At 34.9% G+C, this 18,651-nt stretch overlaps 1 protein-coding gene and 1 long non-coding RNA gene across 12 annotated transcripts in view; one reads left to right on the top strand and one right to left on the bottom strand.

The window, feature by feature from the left end:
- The window catches only part of SLC4A7 (solute carrier family 4 member 7), a 128,820-nt gene that overhangs the window by 88,274 nt on the left and 21,895 nt on the right, over positions 1 to 18,651 (top strand). For 9 of the 11 annotated variants that reach the window (XM_034403929.3, XM_034403932.3, XM_034403934.3 and 6 more), the window contains 9 exons: positions 391 to 636; positions 1,098 to 1,203; positions 7,485 to 7,646; positions 9,567 to 9,680; positions 12,594 to 12,755; positions 15,034 to 15,285; positions 15,810 to 15,878; positions 16,741 to 16,914; positions 17,084 to 17,215. In XM_034403929.3, coding sequence (XP_034259820.1) covers positions 391 to 636; positions 1,098 to 1,203; positions 7,485 to 7,646; positions 9,567 to 9,680; positions 12,594 to 12,755; positions 15,034 to 15,285; positions 15,810 to 15,878; positions 16,741 to 16,914; positions 17,084 to 17,215 — 1,417 coding nt within the window. The remainder of the gene's footprint in view (positions 1 to 390; positions 637 to 1,097; positions 1,204 to 7,484; positions 7,647 to 9,566; positions 9,681 to 12,593; positions 12,756 to 15,033; positions 15,286 to 15,809; positions 15,879 to 16,740; positions 16,915 to 17,083; positions 17,216 to 18,651) is intronic. The other 2 variants (XM_034403933.3, XM_087892549.1) reach the window with 1 other exon arrangement.
- Positions 1 to 18,651, bottom strand: part of LOC117656003 (uncharacterized) — a 46,845-nt gene that overhangs the window by 6,147 nt on the left and 22,047 nt on the right. The window lies entirely within an intron of this gene.

Consider the following 18,651-nt stretch of genomic DNA (forward strand, 5'->3'; position numbering starts at 1 on the left):
CTTCAGAAGGCAGTAATGCCTGAGACCAGCTCCTGCAACAGATCTGCTATACCTGATTTTAAAGTTTTACAATTTAATATTTCCAATCATATTATTTCAGTTTTTGAAATGTCATTCAAAATTAAAAGATTAAAAACAAACAAACAAAACCAAAACAACTAGTGTGGCTACTCTATTGAAACAAAATAAAAATCTGTATTTTGAAGTTTGTTATTGATCCATAGCTATGTTTATTTGCTTGGGAGAATTCAGTCCTCCTCAAATTCTGTTATATAGTAGTGGGTGCATATGTATTCTTTGTCAACATAATTGTGTAATAGAATGCATTGCAATAGTGAAAATCATAAATCATTTTACTAATATATGGTTCTATGTTGCCTTTTTCAACAGAGATTATGGACTTTCTTATCTTTCTTTACGAACCAGTATTGGTCTGTGGACATCATTTTTATGCATCCTGTTAGTAGCAACTGATGCAAGCAGCCTTGTGTGTTACATTACCCGATTTACTGAAGAGGCTTTTGCTGCCCTGATTTGCATAATATTTATATATGAAGCACTGGAAAAGCTCTTTCATTTGGGAGAAGTATATCCTTTCAATATGCACAATGACCTTGATAAACTGACATTGTATTCGTACGTGTGATTTTTAAATAAAATTATGTTCTTTTACTGTTTTATTTGAACTTGCTTAGAAATTTTGAGAACCAGATTAAGCTGATAGTTCATCTAAGAAAGTAATCCAATAGTTTAGATGCAGCAGAATTATTCTCTTGTTCTCTTGTTTCTTTGATTACTACTCTTAATGCATATTCTATTTTTGGGGATATTTGTCATCCCACTCATTTTCTTTGCTTTTTGTCTTTATCTCTAACATTGAAAAGAAGGACAATGAGTGTTTATTTTTAGAGTGAGTCATCAGCTCTTTATTAAACCAATTTGTTTTGAAAATGCACTGCATTTTCTGTTTTAGGTCATTTCATTATTTCATAGCAAATTTTCTTAGTTTCCATTATTCTGTTTTTAAAATATGAGTTAAATGTTAAAATATACAAATATGAAATACTGATTCAAATGCTGAATTTTAAATTTGCTAGATGTGTATGTGCTGAACCTCCAAATCCCAGTAATGAAACTTTAGAGCTATGGATGGAAGCCAATATGTCTCTGGATACCATACCATGGACCAACCTCACAGTTAAGGTGAATGTCTTGAAAAGTGATGTAAAATTTCATATTGCAGTGCTGATTAAAAAGAAAATAATAAATTGTATTTAACATGTGGCTTGGGGAAGGTATGGGACTTCCTGAGGCCTTCCCCACCCACCATCAGCACTTACCTGGACTCCTTTTGCTAATCCATGATCATCCATGGATAGCAATGCTGAGACTACAGTCATAAAGTGATGAAGCCACATGACAGCTTATGATTGCATCAAGTATGACCGAAATTCCAGTCCCAATTGTGATGGTAAGGTGAGAACCAACTGTATGAGCTATCAAGACAAAGTCCACTGTTAACAATCACATAGTTTTTTTCCCATGACAATCTGTCATGGGAACTTGATCTTTAGGTCTTCTAATAATGTGCTGATTGGTTCCTACATCTGAATTCACGTATCTTGCTGTTGGTTGCCCTCTTCTTCTCTTTCCTTCTATGTTTCCGTTTTACAGCTTTTTCTACAGAACCAGAACTTTGTATAATGTGTTTGAAGTAGGATAAGTTGAACTTATCTATTCCTTGAATGAAAATTCTGGGTTGATTTATTCAATAATAAATTGTTTTATTTGCTGTCACGATATTCCCAGGATCTTTTTCAACACCAAAGTTTTTTTTAAAAGTATTCTTCTGTCCTACTTCATCGAAGTGCAACTTTTGCTTCCATAGGCTGTCATAGGGAATGCCACTGCTTGGACTGTTTTGATCTTTGCAGGTACGGATATGTCACAGCATTTAGTTATCTTTTCCAAGCCTTCATGGCTACTCTACCAAGTGCTAATCTGTGATGTATTTCTCAGCTACTTTTTTCCTTATTGTCAATGGTTGAACCTAAAAGACAGAAACTATCTAACTTTTTGAAAATTACAGTTCTAAGATTGCTTGTTCTACCTGTTGTCATTACTTAGTTTCTTTTTCATATTTCATTTTAGCTTCATTTTTTTTCAGTTTGTCCCTTGACTATTATTATTAGAGTTTGCAGATCCTTGCAAGTACCCTGCATGCAAAGGTGGCAGCTTCAGGATGAATTTCCCAAAATCTTTCCTTGCTTTACCCCTTCCCTCTCCCACTAACTTTCACTTTTTCAATAAAGAAAATGGATAAAAAGTTGGTAGTCTTCTTGATCTTTCCATTCCCCGCACCCATTTAGGTAGTGAAACTAAACTCTGCATGTCTATCCTTCTATCTTAATCACCTTTAACTATTTAGTTTGCCAAACGTATTACAAAAGGTGCCTCTGGAAAGGAGGTGACAACACCTGTAAGTAAGTAACTTTGATAAGTGACCCAGAGGCTGAAGATTAGAGAAAAAGAGCTTAAATAAGTGGGGAGGGAATAAAGCAAGGGAAATGTTTTAGGAAACAATCAGGGAGCGAGGGAGGACCCCTTACAGGGCCGTGCTGAGGACTTTGCACAGTTTCTGCAAGATAAAATCACTCAGATTCGGACCGGGTTGGACTCCGACTGGACAGTGTCCGTTGAGGTGACAGGACCTAGTCTCGGTGGAGACATCTGGGTTGAGTTTGAGCCTGTTTCATTGGATGACGTGGACAGGATTATGGGTAGGCTGGGGTCCTCCACATGCTTATTGGGCCCTTGTCCCTCCTGGCTAGTTTTGGCAGCCAGGGAGGTGACTGGAGACTGGATCCAGGCTGTTGTCAACGCTTCACTAAAGGAAAGGGTCTTTCCCGCTGCACTCAAAGAGGCGGTGGTTCAACCCCTCCTCAAGAAGCCTAGCCTGGATCCTGACGTACTTAACAACTATCGTCCAGTCTCCAACCTTCGCTTTTGAGTCCGTGGTGGCACAGCAATTCCCTCAATTTCTGGAGGAAGCTGACTACCTGGATCCTTACCAATCTGGTTTCAGGCGTGGCCACAGCACGGAAACGGCATTGGTTGCCCTAGTAAATGATCTCTGGCGGGCCAGGGATGGGGGTTGCTCCTCCATCCTGGTCCTTCTTGACCTCTCAGCGGCGTTCGATACCATCGACCATGGTATCCTGCTGCAGCGGCTCAGGGGGATAGGGTTAGGAGGCACTGTTCTACAGTGGTTCTCCTCCTATCTCTCGGGCCGTCTGCAGTCTGGTTTTAATTTATTGGGGTTTTAAAATGTCTCAGCCAAATTTATTTAATTAGTTTTATCTCTATTTTAAATTTTGTATCTACATGTTTTATTTTATGGCTGTTCACCGCCCTGAGTCCTTCGGGAGTAGGGCGGTATACAAATTTAATAAAAAATGAAAAAAAAGAAAAAGAAAAATAAATAAATAAATAAATAAATAAATAAATAAATAAATAAATAAATAAATAAATAAATAAATAAATAAATCCATCCATCCATCCATCCATCCATCCATCCATCCATCTATCCATCCATCCATCCATCCAGAAGCTGCTGCCTTTCTTCTTCAAAGCCTAGTAAGAGCTAGGAGAGATTGCCAGCTGATCAGTATCAAAGTCTAGCTCACAAGCGTGGTCTCCTTTGTAAAATGCCACTGGCATTTAAGCCCTCTCACTTAAGGACCCTTATTACTTTTGACCATAATGGGAGGCTCATTACAATCATAAATTGAGGGTTACCTGTATACGGTAGTTTATTCATAGGGTGTTGAGGATGTTTTGGGATTCCCTGAGTTGGATGTACATACCCTCAAATTAAAGCTGACAGTCAAACATTGTGTTTGTTTCATTCCAACTCCATTGTGGTGGTGTATAGAGCTAAAGATGTTAGAATTGTGTCGATGTCCCAATATTTCTGGACCTGACTGTATATCAACAAATATCTTAGCTCCTATTCTCTCCTAGGCTTTCTCCCATTCCATGGTTATTTCTTATTTTCTATAAGTAACAACATTTTAAGTCACTTTAAAATCAATTTTCTATAATTATTGAGTCTGTAAATAGTTCTTTTTAATATACAGCACCTTGAAAAACATTTTCTTCTAAATTATTAGGTCTGTAAATAGAGCTTATTAAAGATTCAAAATTTAAAAAGGCATTAGAACATCCAAAAATCATGTTTTTCAATCATTTGTACTCTTGTTTTCTAGTCAAATTATTTGTATATTTATAAAATAAATTTCAATAAAAATAATAGTAAAGAAAGAGAGAGAATAGTAACAATATTTATTATAGTTAGAATAAAAAAGAAAAAAGAAGCAAAAATAAAGAAAGGAAAGAGAATAGAAATATGACAAAAGAGATTACAAAAAAGAATTAGAAAAAGTAGAGAGGGGAAAAAAGACAAAAGAGAAAAAAAAGAAGAAGAAGAAGAAAAGAAAACAAAGAAAGAACAAAGAGAAGAAGGAAAGTATCTCCTAACATTATTCAAACATCAAACACCCAGATACCATTATATCCGTTTAAATCAAACTATAGTGTTTTGTTATCTTGTTACATAATATACTCCATTATTTTTTCTTTCTCCAATCTGTCTAAGTATGTTTCTTTTCCATTTCAATGTCATCAAAGTTATAAGTTATATAAAATTAGTTCTGAGTTAGCTATTCCATATATGGTATCATCATGTCCTTTTATTGCCGCACTCTTTTTCTCTTGTTAACACGTTTATTAGTTCAGTTTTCATTATTCCATTTAGTTTCTTCTTTCTGATCTTCAATAAATCCTCCAATAAACAGATTATATATCCAAAGTCAAGCCTCCTGTTTTTTCTCAAAATAATCCACTTTAAGTAACAAGCAACAAAGTTTCTCTTTCAAATAACAAGCAGTCTGGAATTTACACTTTCACTTCTCAGCTGGCAACCATTTTGTCCATCTCCGTTTGTCTTTTGTCTTTGCTTTTAAAAGCGTATTTATTTCCTCTTCTCTTTCCTCTCTCTCAAACATAATCCATTCTCATTTAGCCACAAAAAAAGAAAAAGAAAAACCAAATCTGTAGTGAGATCATTTCCAAGAAGTCAGTAATTAACGCTATCCATCAACAGGTCTTTTTCTTCCACCATTTATTTGAGTGTTTTTGCCCCAATAGTTCTCAGCCGCTGTTAAGGCTGGGGCACACTTTTTTTTAAAATTTGATTTATATGCTGCCCTTCTCCAGAGACTCAGGGCGGCTTACAATGCATTAAGAAATAGCCTTCATACTTTTGTATATTTATACAAAGTCATCTTATTGCCCCCATAATCTGGGTCCTCATTTTACCTACTTTAGAAAGGATGGAAGGCTGAGTCAACCCTGAGCCTGGTGAGATTTGAACTTGCAGTAATTGCAGGCAGCAGATGTTAATAACAGTGTTATTTAGTCCGCTGAGCCACCAGAGCTCCTATTACACTTATTGTAATCCAGCTTTTACGGGCAGTTGCCACCTGGGCAGAAGTCCACTCACCCGACTTTCAAACTCCCTGCTCCGCTCTCCGCTTCTCCTCCTGCACATCCTTTTGTTCCAGTTGCTGCGGTCTCGGGGCAGCCGCCATGGCTGTTGCATCCACTGCCACTGGCGCAGAGGGCAATCCTCCGGCCCCAAGGAACCTGCCCGTTCCTCTCGGCCGTCTGAGGGGTCCCTTTCTAACCCCCTGTCCCTACAGGACAGGGTAGGTCCACAGACCTGCCGGCACCGCCTTGACAGACGGGGTTTTCGCGGGGCTCCAAGGAGCCCCACTAATTCCCCGTCTGAATCGCCACGGCGCCAACCGGAAGTTGCCCCTCTTCTAAGCTATCTTGAATATTGTTATTTGCAACAGAATTACAGTTAAGATAATTGACTATTAACTATCTGTTGTAATTGTTTAGAATATCAATTCAATGTTGGGACTTCCTTCTGAGCTAAGAAATATTTAGAAAGAGTTTCCTTGTTTTCCCTACTTTGTTTCTAATTTCAGTGCCTTTGCAGATGTTGCTGTAACATTGATTCTTGTTTCTTTCAACAGTTCTTTGTAACTATTTTTCAAGTTTCTACCTGAAATTTTTGTTTTTCTTGGCTTTGGCTTCTTTTATCTTCTTGGCAGTTTTCATTGTTTGTTTTCACATCCAGTTTCTTCTTTTTCTTAATATTTGGCAATCTCTTTTCACATTCAAAACTTCTTTAAGTTCATTTCAAATTTCTCTGGTGCTCCATCAATGAGGGTTAGGACTTCAAAGTGATCCCTGATGCTCTCCTTGAAAATGGTGGGTATATGTTTAAGATTATATCATGGAAATTGGTTAGTTTCTTCTTTAGGCTTAACTTGAAGTTTGCTCAGTTTATGATCTATTCCACAGTCTGCATTGCCATGACTTTGATGCCTTAAAAGAGCTCTGTATAGAAAAATATATTTAATCAAATTTCAATGGACTCCATATGGTGCTGGTCCATTTATAAAGGCAGCATTTTGGTTGTTGAAGGCCTGTCACCTATGAAGAAATTATTGGTGTGACAGAAATTGAAAAGTCAGTATTCTGCTTCATTTCAGTTCCCTAAACTATACAACCCAACTACATTTTCCTCTTTAATATTTCTAACCTTGGCCTTCTAGCCTTCAGTCTTACTTGGCATATTTTGACATGTTTATGAACTTGATCATAAAATCTCTTCTGCATCAGTGTTTGGAGCATAAAGTAGTATAGCTATCATTTAAGTGATTGTCCAGAAAGTCTAATTAATAATATTTTGCGACAGATTGCAAGTACTGTTCTTGTTAAACCCTTCTTTCTTCTTTGTTCTTAATATTCTGAGTAATAAACAGTATGATTTCCTAACTGAAAGGGTCCAATCCTAGTCCATTTCATTTCGCTAATCCGTAAAATGTCAATTTTCATACATAGGGCAAATTAGGCTAAGCATGAGAAAAAAATTGTTTATTTATGGAGCTTTTAGGCTTTTTTACTTAGAACTAGAGTGTTTCCCTGAAAATAAGACAGGGTCTTATATTAATTTTTGCTTCAAAAGACGTATGAGGCTTATTTTCTGGTTAGGTCTTATTTTTGGGAAATATGGTATTAAAATTCGTCCATCTGACAATATTAACTGGGGATTATTTTGGGGGTAGGGCTTCAATTATGAGCATCTGGAAAAATCATGCTGGTTGGGTCTTATTTTCAGGGAAACACGGTAATTCTGAGTAGTTCAAGCCAATTATTAAATTGATTTGTATTTTTGCATATTAAAACATTAAACTTTTTTTTTTTAAATTAACAAGTAAATGTTGCTTGGTCTATATTCAAGCAACTGAGTTTTTAATTTCATGTGTGATGAAATTATAATACATACAAATTTAACTTCAGATGTGAATATTCTTAATGCAACATGTGATTTGTGTTCGTATTTACAGGAATGCAATAATCTTCATGGCATATTTGTTGGATCAGCTTGTGGACACCATGGTCCATATTTCCCAGATGTTCTTTTTTGGTCTGTTATATTATTCTTTACAACATTTTTCCTTTCCTCTTTTCTCAAGCAGTTTAAGACCAAACGTTATTTCCCCACTAAGGTAATTGTGATAGCTTTTATACTTTACATGATTTTTACAGTAAGTATATTGCTGAAGATAATTTGATTTGTAATATTAAAGGCAAAGAATATATTATTTTCCTATTTTCCAATATTCCTGCTGCATCCTTAGTCGTATTGATACACAAAAGATCTTGAAGCTGATTTGCATATCCAGGCTATTGCAGCATGGCTACAGAACAAGTAGACATTATTTTGCTGCGCTTTCATTTTCATTCCTGTGGCCACAGTATTCTACATTAAAGTTGCAATACTTAAGTATTAATGAATATAGCTAATAAAATATCAATAATATTAATAATTAATATAATATGAATTATTACTAAGTAATACAATACAAAAATTAACAATATTTCCTAAGCACTGTAGAAAAAAATGAATCCTGCTTTCTAAGGTCAGAGACTTGAGAAAACACGCTTTAGCACTGAATATCTCTCTTAATATCCCTTTTTATTATTTAATGTTAATGAAGTCTGGCATAAGCAAAGGTTAACAGAAGTGTTGGAGTGGTATGCTAGATTAGTTGAAGACCTTGGCTAATGCATATTTCCATGTCAGTTCAGAATTGAAAATAATCCTAAAGTGATATAGATGTTTTTATCTTATTGCAAAACATATCTTTTTGTTGGCAAAAAGGAATCATTTCTGAAATCCAGAGAATGAAGAAAATTTTTATTCCTGTTCTTTGTTCCATTTGGGTTTGCTTCTTCACCATCTTGTTTTTTGTTTTCTGAGGTTTTTTTTTATAATAATAAAAATTATATTATATATATAATAATATAACAATTCCTGTATGATGGTGTGATCAACCATAATAACAAAAAACAAAGATAGTACCAATAGTAATAGGCACCTGAGTGTAATCCCAACATTTGTGTACCACTTGAATACCATCAGCATTGGCAAAATCAGCCTTAGTCAATTGCCAAAAGCAGCTTTATTTGTGAATGTGGCTACATATTTTGTATACAACCTGTCAGAAATTTAATAACATGGATGTTATATTACATTAGAACTATATTAATGTAGAACTTTCTACATTAGAAAGTTTTTAGTTAATTTTTCCTAACATTTTTTTGTTAAGCTGAATATTTGTGCTATAAAAATTAGCATATTTCACAAAAACAGATTTGATAATGAAAATGCATTCTTTAGAACTTAGATGAAAGTAAGGCTTAAACAGTTGAAAGTGTATGTTTTAGATTGCTACCTGATTCAGTATCATTTTCTATAATATTTATTGTGGTATGAATGATACATTACAATACATAAAATTTGAAATAGCACAGGTTTTAGCTTAAACAAGTGCACAGTTAGCACATGTTATGCTTCTGTGATATGAGATGATAACTTATTAGACCTGAACGTGAACAATTGTAACAAAAGTTTTTCAAAGGCTAATGCATACGAAATATATTGCTAGTACTTTTTAATTAACATTAAAGTGAAGCATTAAATTGATCATAGTTAACCTGATTAAAGTTTAAGAAAGTAATGATGAATTGAAACAATGCTAAATTACATTTAATTAGACAGAAAAATTGCTGATGACAATGAGCATAAAATCTTGCTAACTGCTTTCAAATTTTTAAATTCTGTGTATTGAGTATTTTCATTATGCATTGTAAAATAAGGAGAAATACTTGAATTGTTGACATACTGTATGTTTTTAAATTGTTAAATAAATTATTTTGCAAGATTTTGCTTTAATATTTAGATTTATTCATGAATTTTTTTTTCATGAACAGGTTACTCCTATTTCAAAATATTCTAATATTAAGATGTTAAGAGCATATTACAGAGTCTGAATAATTATAAATGTTATTGTCCTTCAGAACTATTTCATTGCACATAAGTATTTGAAGTGCCAACGTGCTTTTATGCTTCTTTCTTTTTTTAGGTACGTTCTACAATAAGTGATTTTGCTATATTTTTGACAATAGTGATTATGGTTTGCATCGATTATCTTGTTGGAGTTCCTTCTCCTAAACTAAATGTGCCTGAAAAATTTGAAGTAAGCAAATGCTTTTTAGTTTTCTCTTAATAAATTCTAAAATACTATCCATTAAATTCTCAGGCAAGATTATTTAATTTTTAAAAAAGTAGCTGTTGGTTTGATAGGCTGCAGCAGCAGGACTATTTATTAGCTTTGTAGATGCTTGATTGAATAACATTCAATGAGAAATTATACTAGTGGAATTCATATATTTGATTGCATATTTTATAGTTTTGACTCAAGCAGCTTTCTGCTTCTGCAGATGCTTTCTGCAGTACTGTGAAGATCACATTATGGCAATAAAATGGAGCAGTTTGTTCCTGGGCTGGGTGGTGGCCTAGCAGAAGCATCTGTCAGTTTGGCATGTTCATGTGGAGATTATACTAAGCAAAATGGGACAGCTTGTCTCTATGCCACATGATGGTTTCCTGGAAGTGGACATACGCACATGGGAAGGTCAAAATAGCAACCATTTCCACGAGGCTGCCATATACTCAGGGATACATGTCCTGTCCTCTTTTCCAACATGAAGTTTAGAAATCTTTTTAAATTAAGCAACGAAGAAGGTATGGGACATAGTGGGGTGGGAATCAGGCCTTTGGGACTCAGTAGGAGGGTGAAAAGATCTGTAGGGACCCAAGGAGCAGGAAGCAGAGCACAGGGTACCTTGGGTATTGGAGGACACTTTCGGTAGCTGGGGGTTGATGGGCCTGCACTAGGCCTTTAATGGCCTTATCCACCCCTGAGGCATCCCATGCTCTGCTTAACAACTGTATGTTTGTTTAACAATCACATAGAGGAAAATAGGATGTGGGGGTTGTTAAGTGAGGCCAATTTGCTTAACAATTGTCACCACTTGCAACCATAATGAACAGACTCTATTATTGTCATGTCTCAAAGGTTACCTATACATTTATATAACTATATTTTTATTTATTTAAAAGTATCTGTTTTTAATTGCTTCTTGGTTTATATCAGTGTGGCGAACCTGCATGCCACAGGTGGCACTCAGAGTCCTCTCTATAGGCCCAGCCTCTCTGTTGCCCCAGCCCAGCTCCATCGTGTTCCTCCATCGCATTTCTTGCCATCGTTTGCAGGGAAACAAAAGTTTGTGGAACTAAAAAAAAATTTCAATCAATCAATTCCAACTTCTTGCAAAAGAAAAAGATATCACGAAATTGGACTTGATTGAGTGAATTTTTTTTTTAGTCCCACAAACTTTTGTTTCCCTGCATATGATGGTGAAAAATGTGACAGAGAAATACGACGGAACTGAAAATCAGGTAGGCAAAGAAATTATTGGGAGAAGCGAGGGCATCTGGGTGGCAATGGTGGGTGGAGCAAGCTCTGCACTGCAGTGTTAAAATGGTGAAATGGGCAATGGAACAGCCAGTACGAGGTAAGGAGGAGGCCGCTTTCCCTCTCTTCTCCCTGCTACTCCTCCTTCCCTCATGCTGGCCACTCCATTTCCTGTTTCTATATTGCAGCACAATGCCCAGAATCCACTTTGATAGCAGGGTGGGAGATAATTTGCCTGGCCAATCCTGCAGTCTCCTCTATGTTGGACTCAGCTTTGATTGGGTCGGTCAGTCACTCCGTCGGCACCAAACAACACAGTCCTGTCGCGCCATGCCTTCTCCTGCTGCAAGTGTGCCCAGCTGTGTGTGGCCTTTCCTCCGCCTTTTTTTCCCTCCCAGATTGCAATGGACAAAAAAACAACGAAGCCACCCACTAAACAAGCAGCAGCCATGGTAGTGGTGGCGACGGAGGGTAGGGCGGAGAAGCAAAGAGTGTAAATTGATAACTACCCATATTGTACTTTTCAGCCCTAGACAATCATAGTATTTGCATAGTTTGGGGGGGGAGGGGAATAAGCATATTTCTTTATTGGAACCACTCATCAGACAAAGAAGCAGAACAAAAAAAGTTATCTGGTCTCCATACAGTGGATTCAAAGTATCCCTAACCTTGTCTTTTCCTGCAAGATACAGGCTGTGTACCAATAACTTTGCCCTCCCCGCTTTCTTGTTTTGAATTTCCTGTTCAAAGGTAATTGGATTTTTTGGCTTGTAATCAAAAGTATCTAGACTCAGATTCTCCCTTCTTCTGTCCCGGACAGGACTTTTTATGATGATACAGTTTTCTTCCAAATAAATAATTGATGGGTCTTTAGTTATGAGGAAAGCAATGTCTCTTTCAATAATAGAAATTAAAACTATTTTATTTTAACAAGAAAAGAAGTAAAAATATACAGAGAAAATTGGGATAAGAAAATAAAGAGAAAAACAAAGAAATTATATTACAAAAGTTTTTCTTTTTTTATTGTTGCTAAATGTAATATTTCAGAAGCAGAAAAAAATGAAGGGGCATAAAAGTGCATTTATCATGTTTTTCTTAGAACAATTAGCTGAAATCTGCCTTGTTTATCATTATTTTAGGTAGTAAAACTTCAGTATTCAGATTAAATTGCCATGTTGGCACATTGTGATAAATAAATGGGTTTTGGGTTGCAGTTTGGGCACTTGGTCTCTAAAAGGTATGCCATCACTGGTATATATGTTTGATTCCTGACAGCCATAGGCTATAATTAAAATTTGTTAAATAGCTTGCTTATTTGGTGGTTCAGCAAAGCTTTAATAGCGGTATAACAGATGCTAAAAAAATAAAGGTTAGGAACCCCTGAAGTATGCTGATGCCTTGTGGTCATGCCAAATTAACCAATTTTATTTAAACTAATGTTGTAGTTTTGTATTGTTGTATTAATTGCATCCTATATGAAAGGTATCTTTTTTCAAAATTTAATCTTTTAAATTTAAATTTTAAATTGCTTTATTATAATCTGTATCCGGGTATATATAGTAAGTGTTTTTCTTATAAATAATGAAAAATATATGTTCCTTTTCGTAGCTGTATGTTTATGTTTTATTTTAGCCTACAAAGAGTGATCGTGGATGGCTTATCAATCCTCTCGGGAGTAATCCTTGGTGGACCCTAGTAGTTGCTGCAGTTCCTGCTTTGCTCTGTACCATCCTTATTTTTATGGATCAGCAAATTACAGCAGTTATCATAAACAGAAAAGAGCATAAACTCAAGGTGAATATTTGTTTTGTTTGTTCATTTATTAACAAAACAGTTAACTTAAATTAGAAATAATTACACAACTATAGTAATTTTCTATATACAGGAATCATACTAGTCAAAATTTTGTAGTCAGCTAAATACTTTAATAATTTGTAGCAGACAAATTATTTATAATATAATTTATTTATATAACGTAGATCATTTATTCTTGGAAAGTTTCATGTGAAACAGTTTTGATTCTGGTGATTGCACGGACATGTATTTTTTCTTGGCATTTATTTGTTACTGCCTTTTTCCAATATTGCCTTTTTTCCTATTGCCTTTTTTAACTTCCTAAGCTAATACAGTATACAGCTAAGTAATTTCCTCTTAGCCTCACACTGATAACTACGTCCAACCCTTCTTAGCTTGTTGAGATCAACCAAGGATTGCTAAGGCTACCATTCAAAAGGATTATTTTTGGTAAAGCTGTTTTAAAATTTGGTAAAGGAATTTAGCTGGAAAGTATGGTAAATGAAATATTGATGTTCTAAGATTGTAGGGAGGGGCAACAGAATTAAAAGCTAGAAACTTGGAAATGATTGGTCGTAGCATAAATATTGTCTATGCATGTGTATACTGTATATGCATGCATGTATACATACACAGATGCACTTCCTTCAGTATAGCTGCAAAAGTCTTTCAAAGGACTGTTATTTTAATGTTTTGAGGAACAATGTTTTTATTTATGCTCACATATTTTGCTTACACCTCTTACAAATGTTTTGCACAGCCTTGTGTTGAGCTGATTTGTGATGTAAATGTAAAATTGTTGGCTGATTTAGCTAGCTGTGCCTGTTCATATTTGTAGGTAGATTACTGCATTTTGACAGATAGAAAGCAACAAGTGAAGCTATGGAAAATCTCATTGTGCATCTAGACAATTAGCATAGGTGCCCTTCAGGGCTGTGTGTTCTCTCCATTGCTCTTCTCTCTATATACCAATGACTGCATCTCTAAGAATCTTTCTGTCGAAGTATTGAAGTTTGTAGATGATACAATAGTCATTGGTACCATTCAAAACGATAATGAATCTGCATATAGACGGGAGGTTGAACAACTGGCTGAGGTGCAGCTGAAACAATCTGGAGCTGAACATGCTTAAAACTGCAGATATGAGAATGGATTTTAGAAGGAACTCTCCTATTCTGCCTTCTCTTACTATATTCAACAGCATAGCATTAGCAGTAGAATCCTTCTGATTTTGAGGTTCTATAATCTCCTAGGATTTGAAATGAACACTTAACCATAGTTAAAAAGGCACAACAAAAAATGTTCTTCCTGCATCAGCTTAGGAAATTCAGTTTCCCCCAGGAACTACTGATACAGTTCTACAGAAGAATTATTTGAGTCTGTCGTTCATATTTCTATTACTGTCTTGATTTGATATAGCAACTAAACAAAAAGTTATAGACTCCAATGGATAATTAAAACTGCAGAAAAAACAATTGCAAGAGTTTGCCTTCCATAAAAGACCTGTATATTGTGTGAGTCAGAAGGAGGACTGAGAAATTATATACAGCTCCCTCACATCTTGAACCTAAACTGTTTCAATTCCCCCCTTCAGAACATCGCTATAGTGTGTTACATGTAAAACACAGGGACAGTTTTTTCCTCGTGTCATCACTCTGCTAAACACCTAATCCTCCCAATACTGTCTAAGTTTATTTACCCATGTTGTATGGCTGTAATATTATTATTATCCTTCTCATTTTCTCTATTACACCCTTATTGATATAATTATTATGATTATTATTATTCTGCTGGTTTACATGTACACTTCTTCATCTGAGACAAATTCCTTGTGTGCTTAATCACACTTTATTAAAAAAAGTGTTGCATTGCGTTGCGTTGCATTGTGTTCTCTTCTCTTCTCGTCTCGTTCCATTCTTTGTGCCAATTCAATGAAGAATTTAATTTTTCCCAAATACTGAAGCTGTAAAATCTTCTATTATCCTAAAAATTCTTACCCACTTCTATGTTTTCTAGAAAGTCCAACCTTGTAATTTTGTAGAGTAGTATTTATCATATCTCTATCATAAATCTAATTTAAAACCTTGCACTTCTTTTTCATTTTACTGACCATTGTATTCTGTTGGGTATATTCACTGACACATTATGAAATGTGAAACAATTTTAAATTTAGTCCACTTTTATAATAAATCTTTATATAAACATTCTAAATATTGTGAACATTATCTGTTTACTTTGATACCATTTTAGCACGGAACATTTATGTTTGATTCCACAGAAAGGTTGTGGTTATCATCTGGATCTGCTCATGGTTGGCATTATGTTAGGTATATGCTCTATCATGGGTTTGCCTTGGTTTGTGGCTGCAACTGTCCTTTCAATAAGTCATGTCAACAGTTTAAAAGTGGAATCTGAATGCTCAGCTCCAGGAGAACAACCAAAGTTCCTGGGAATCCGTGAACAAAGAGTAACAGGATTAATGATTTTTGTTCTGATGGGGTTATCAGTGTTTATGACCTCTGTTTTAAAGGTAAGAAGCAGATTTTTAAAAATTCTATTACAAGCTTAGTATATTAAAACAGTTGTTTTCCTTTCCTTTCCCTTCCCTCATTTTCCTTCCCTTTCCCTCCCCTCTCTTTCCCTTTTCCATATTTATTTTCCCAGGATCCATTGATACTACTAAAAATGGTAGTCCCATATCCATATTATTAATCTCTCATTACCATCAAGTCCTTCACTATATTTTTCATTTTCATAATCTACAATCAAATTAGTCATATTTGTATATTCATCTCTGCCTAGGTGAATAGTAATGCCATATATCTGAACCATTTTTCCCCCTAACCAGATACTTGCCAATTGCTTAAGTTCTATTGACAGGTGGGCTCCTTTTTCAAAAATACACTGAAATATTCATCTTCTTAAATCTGTGCATTTTTGGGGGGGAGGGATGAAATAGTCAAATCTTTGCAAAAAATGTTAATATTTTTATATTCGTTGATTTGTTGATTTTCAAAGTTTGATTTGTTGGTTGTTGTTGTTTTTTTTTTACAGTTTATTCCAATGCCAGTTTTATATGGTGTTTTTCTTTATATGGGAGCATCCTCACTAAAAGGCATTCAGGCAAGTTTTAATTTTACTCATCTTGCTTCTGTAAAAAAAAGTAACATAAATGTTCTGCAGTATTTGGTTTTCCTGTCTCACTCTGCCCCCATACATGATGCCTTTTGAGTGCCTTGGGGAGGGTCTTGAAAGTATAAAGTTCAGGAGGTCACATACTGAGCTCTAAAGAATATAAGATGGACTTATATAGGCTTTTGAATTTCTCATTGTTGTAATAGCCAGTTTGATGTATTGATGAAGCTACTGGCCTAAAACCAGAAAACTAAGTTCTAGGCCTCACTTAGGCACAAAAGCCAGTTGAGTGATTTTGGGCCAGACACAGTCTCTTACCCCAATCCAACTCACAGAGTTGTTGTCATAAGAAAATAGGAAACTGGAGTATGAGGTATCTTCGCCATTTTAAGAGAGAGGGGGAGGGAGAGGGGGAGGGAGGGAGAAAGAGAGAGAGGGAGAGGGACAGAGACAAAATGCAGGAAAAATGTAATAATAATAGTTATATAGTGAGAAAGTGTACACACAAGTACATGTTGCATATGTGCATACACATACTTATTCCCAAATCCTGTGTCTTAGCAGTAGTGTTCATCTTAAAACTATGCTAGCTTTGGTGAAAGGGCACACCTTGAATTTTTACAAATATATCTATCTTTATAATATTGCAAATTATAACAAATAGACAGGAATCCAGAAATTCTAAAAGTTTATAGTAACTAGTGTAACTCTTTATTACAGATTTAATAAGATTATTATTTTTACTAAAGAAGTGTCATGCCTAATTTGTAATCAATTTATTTCTATAATTATTTTTGTTTTCTAAAATTGTTTTTAGGCATATGTTTAATAATTTTTCTTTTCATTACAGTTTTTTGATCGTATTAAACTGTTCGGTATGCCTGCCAAACATCAACCTGATTTGATTTATCTCCGTTACGTGCCACTATGGAAAGTACATGTATTTACAGTAGTTCAGCTTACATGTCTTATTCTTTTGTGGGCAATTAAAGCATCAGCTGCTGCTGTTGTTTTTCCTATGATGGTAAGCTAATATTTCACTACAACTTTATGCATCATTTATAAATATATAAATATGAAATTCAATGATAATATTAAATCTATGCAATTAATGCTGTGTACTGTAATTTATATCAATTCTATATATTAGTATTTTGATTTGCTAGTAATTTATATTTAAAACTGTTTTAAAGGTTTTAGCTTTAGTTTTTGTTCGCAAACTTATGGATTTGTGTTTCACCAAACGGGAGCTCAGTTGGCTTGATGACCTTATGCCAGAAAGTAAGAAGAAAAAGGAAGATGACAAAAAGAAAAAAGCAAAGGAAGTAAGTGGAATTCATATTCATATAGAAGCAGTGTTTGGTGGGGAAATGGAAAACATTTTCCATATTTGATTCAAGTTTATCAGTAAAACAAGTGGAAATTAGCTTTTAGTTCCTCTAAATATATAGCTTTATTTTTTTTATTTTTATTTTTTTGTACTTGTAGTGTTTTTAGTTGAAAAAGTCTCCTTTTGTTATTAAAAGCATTTGAAATGATGAAAACAAATCGCAAAAATGAAAGGCAACAGCACATATAGTACGGGCACACATGAAGATAAACAAGTGCAGACTGAAGTACTGTAGCAGCGTCTAAAACTCTAATGCTAGATTAGCGCTAATCTCATACTCTCAACTGCTCATTTTTATTTTTATTTATTAAATTTTTATGCAGCCCATCTCCTCTGTAAAGTGACTCTGGGTGGCACATGCACTAACCTTGCATAAACTGAATTTTTTTTCAATACTTTATTAAGTTTATGAAAATACATTAAATATCATTTCTATTTACATCGGATGTGCAGTGTTTATACATATATACAAACTATATATCTGGTATTTCTTAAGCTACTTATTCCTTTTATTAGGCATACCTTTTTTCTCCTTCTTTTATTTTATCATTCATCTATTCATACCACCTTCCCCAAACAGTATAGTAATCTGAATTTTCATCTTCATTTATTTCATGGGTTAGCTTGCTCATCTCTGCGCACTACAATACTTTCCTAATTATGTGTTCTTCTGTTGGCAGATCTTTCTCTTTCCAGTGTTTTGCATATGCCAGTCTAGCAGCTGTAGTGATATGTATTATTAGGTGGATCTTTTTCTTTCCATAATTCCTCTTTACTATTTCCAGGAGAAATATTTCAGGTGTCAATTCAATATCTTCTCCAATTATTTCTTGTAACCATCTCCAAATCTTGTTCCAATATCTTTTCGCATTGGGGCATGTCCACCACATGTGCCTGATGTCCACCACAAGGTGCCCTGACCGTGACCGCATTTCCAACAATTTGAGTGTATATTTGAGTGTATATTTGGATACATCTTTGCTAGCCTAGCAGGGGCTAGATACCACCTGTGTAGCATTTTATACTGGTTTTCCTTATAAGTCACTGCTCTGGTCAATTTATAATTTCTATTCCATGCCTCTTCCCACTCGTTAAAGTTTATGCTGTATCCAATATTCTTCTCCCATGCTCCCAATTGGTTTTTAATTGTATCCTCTGTTCTATCCTCATCTGATAGGTAGTTGTATATTTTGGCCAGTATTTTTTTTTCTGTTCCCATCAAAACCTTATCAAGCCCATTAGATCCTAGTTCTAAGCCTCATTCCTCCTTGTTTTTCTGGTATCTAGACTTTATTTGTAAGTAAGTCCACCAGTCTAAATTGATACTTTGATCTCTCAAGGCCTCATTAGATTTAAGTTTCCTCCTCCATC

Source organism: Pantherophis guttatus, chromosome 4, assembly GCF_059756535.1.
Source record: "Pantherophis guttatus breed Tessera chromosome 4, ASM5975653v1, whole genome shotgun sequence".
NCBI classification, from domain to species: domain Eukaryota; kingdom Metazoa; phylum Chordata; class Lepidosauria; order Squamata; family Colubridae; genus Pantherophis; species Pantherophis guttatus.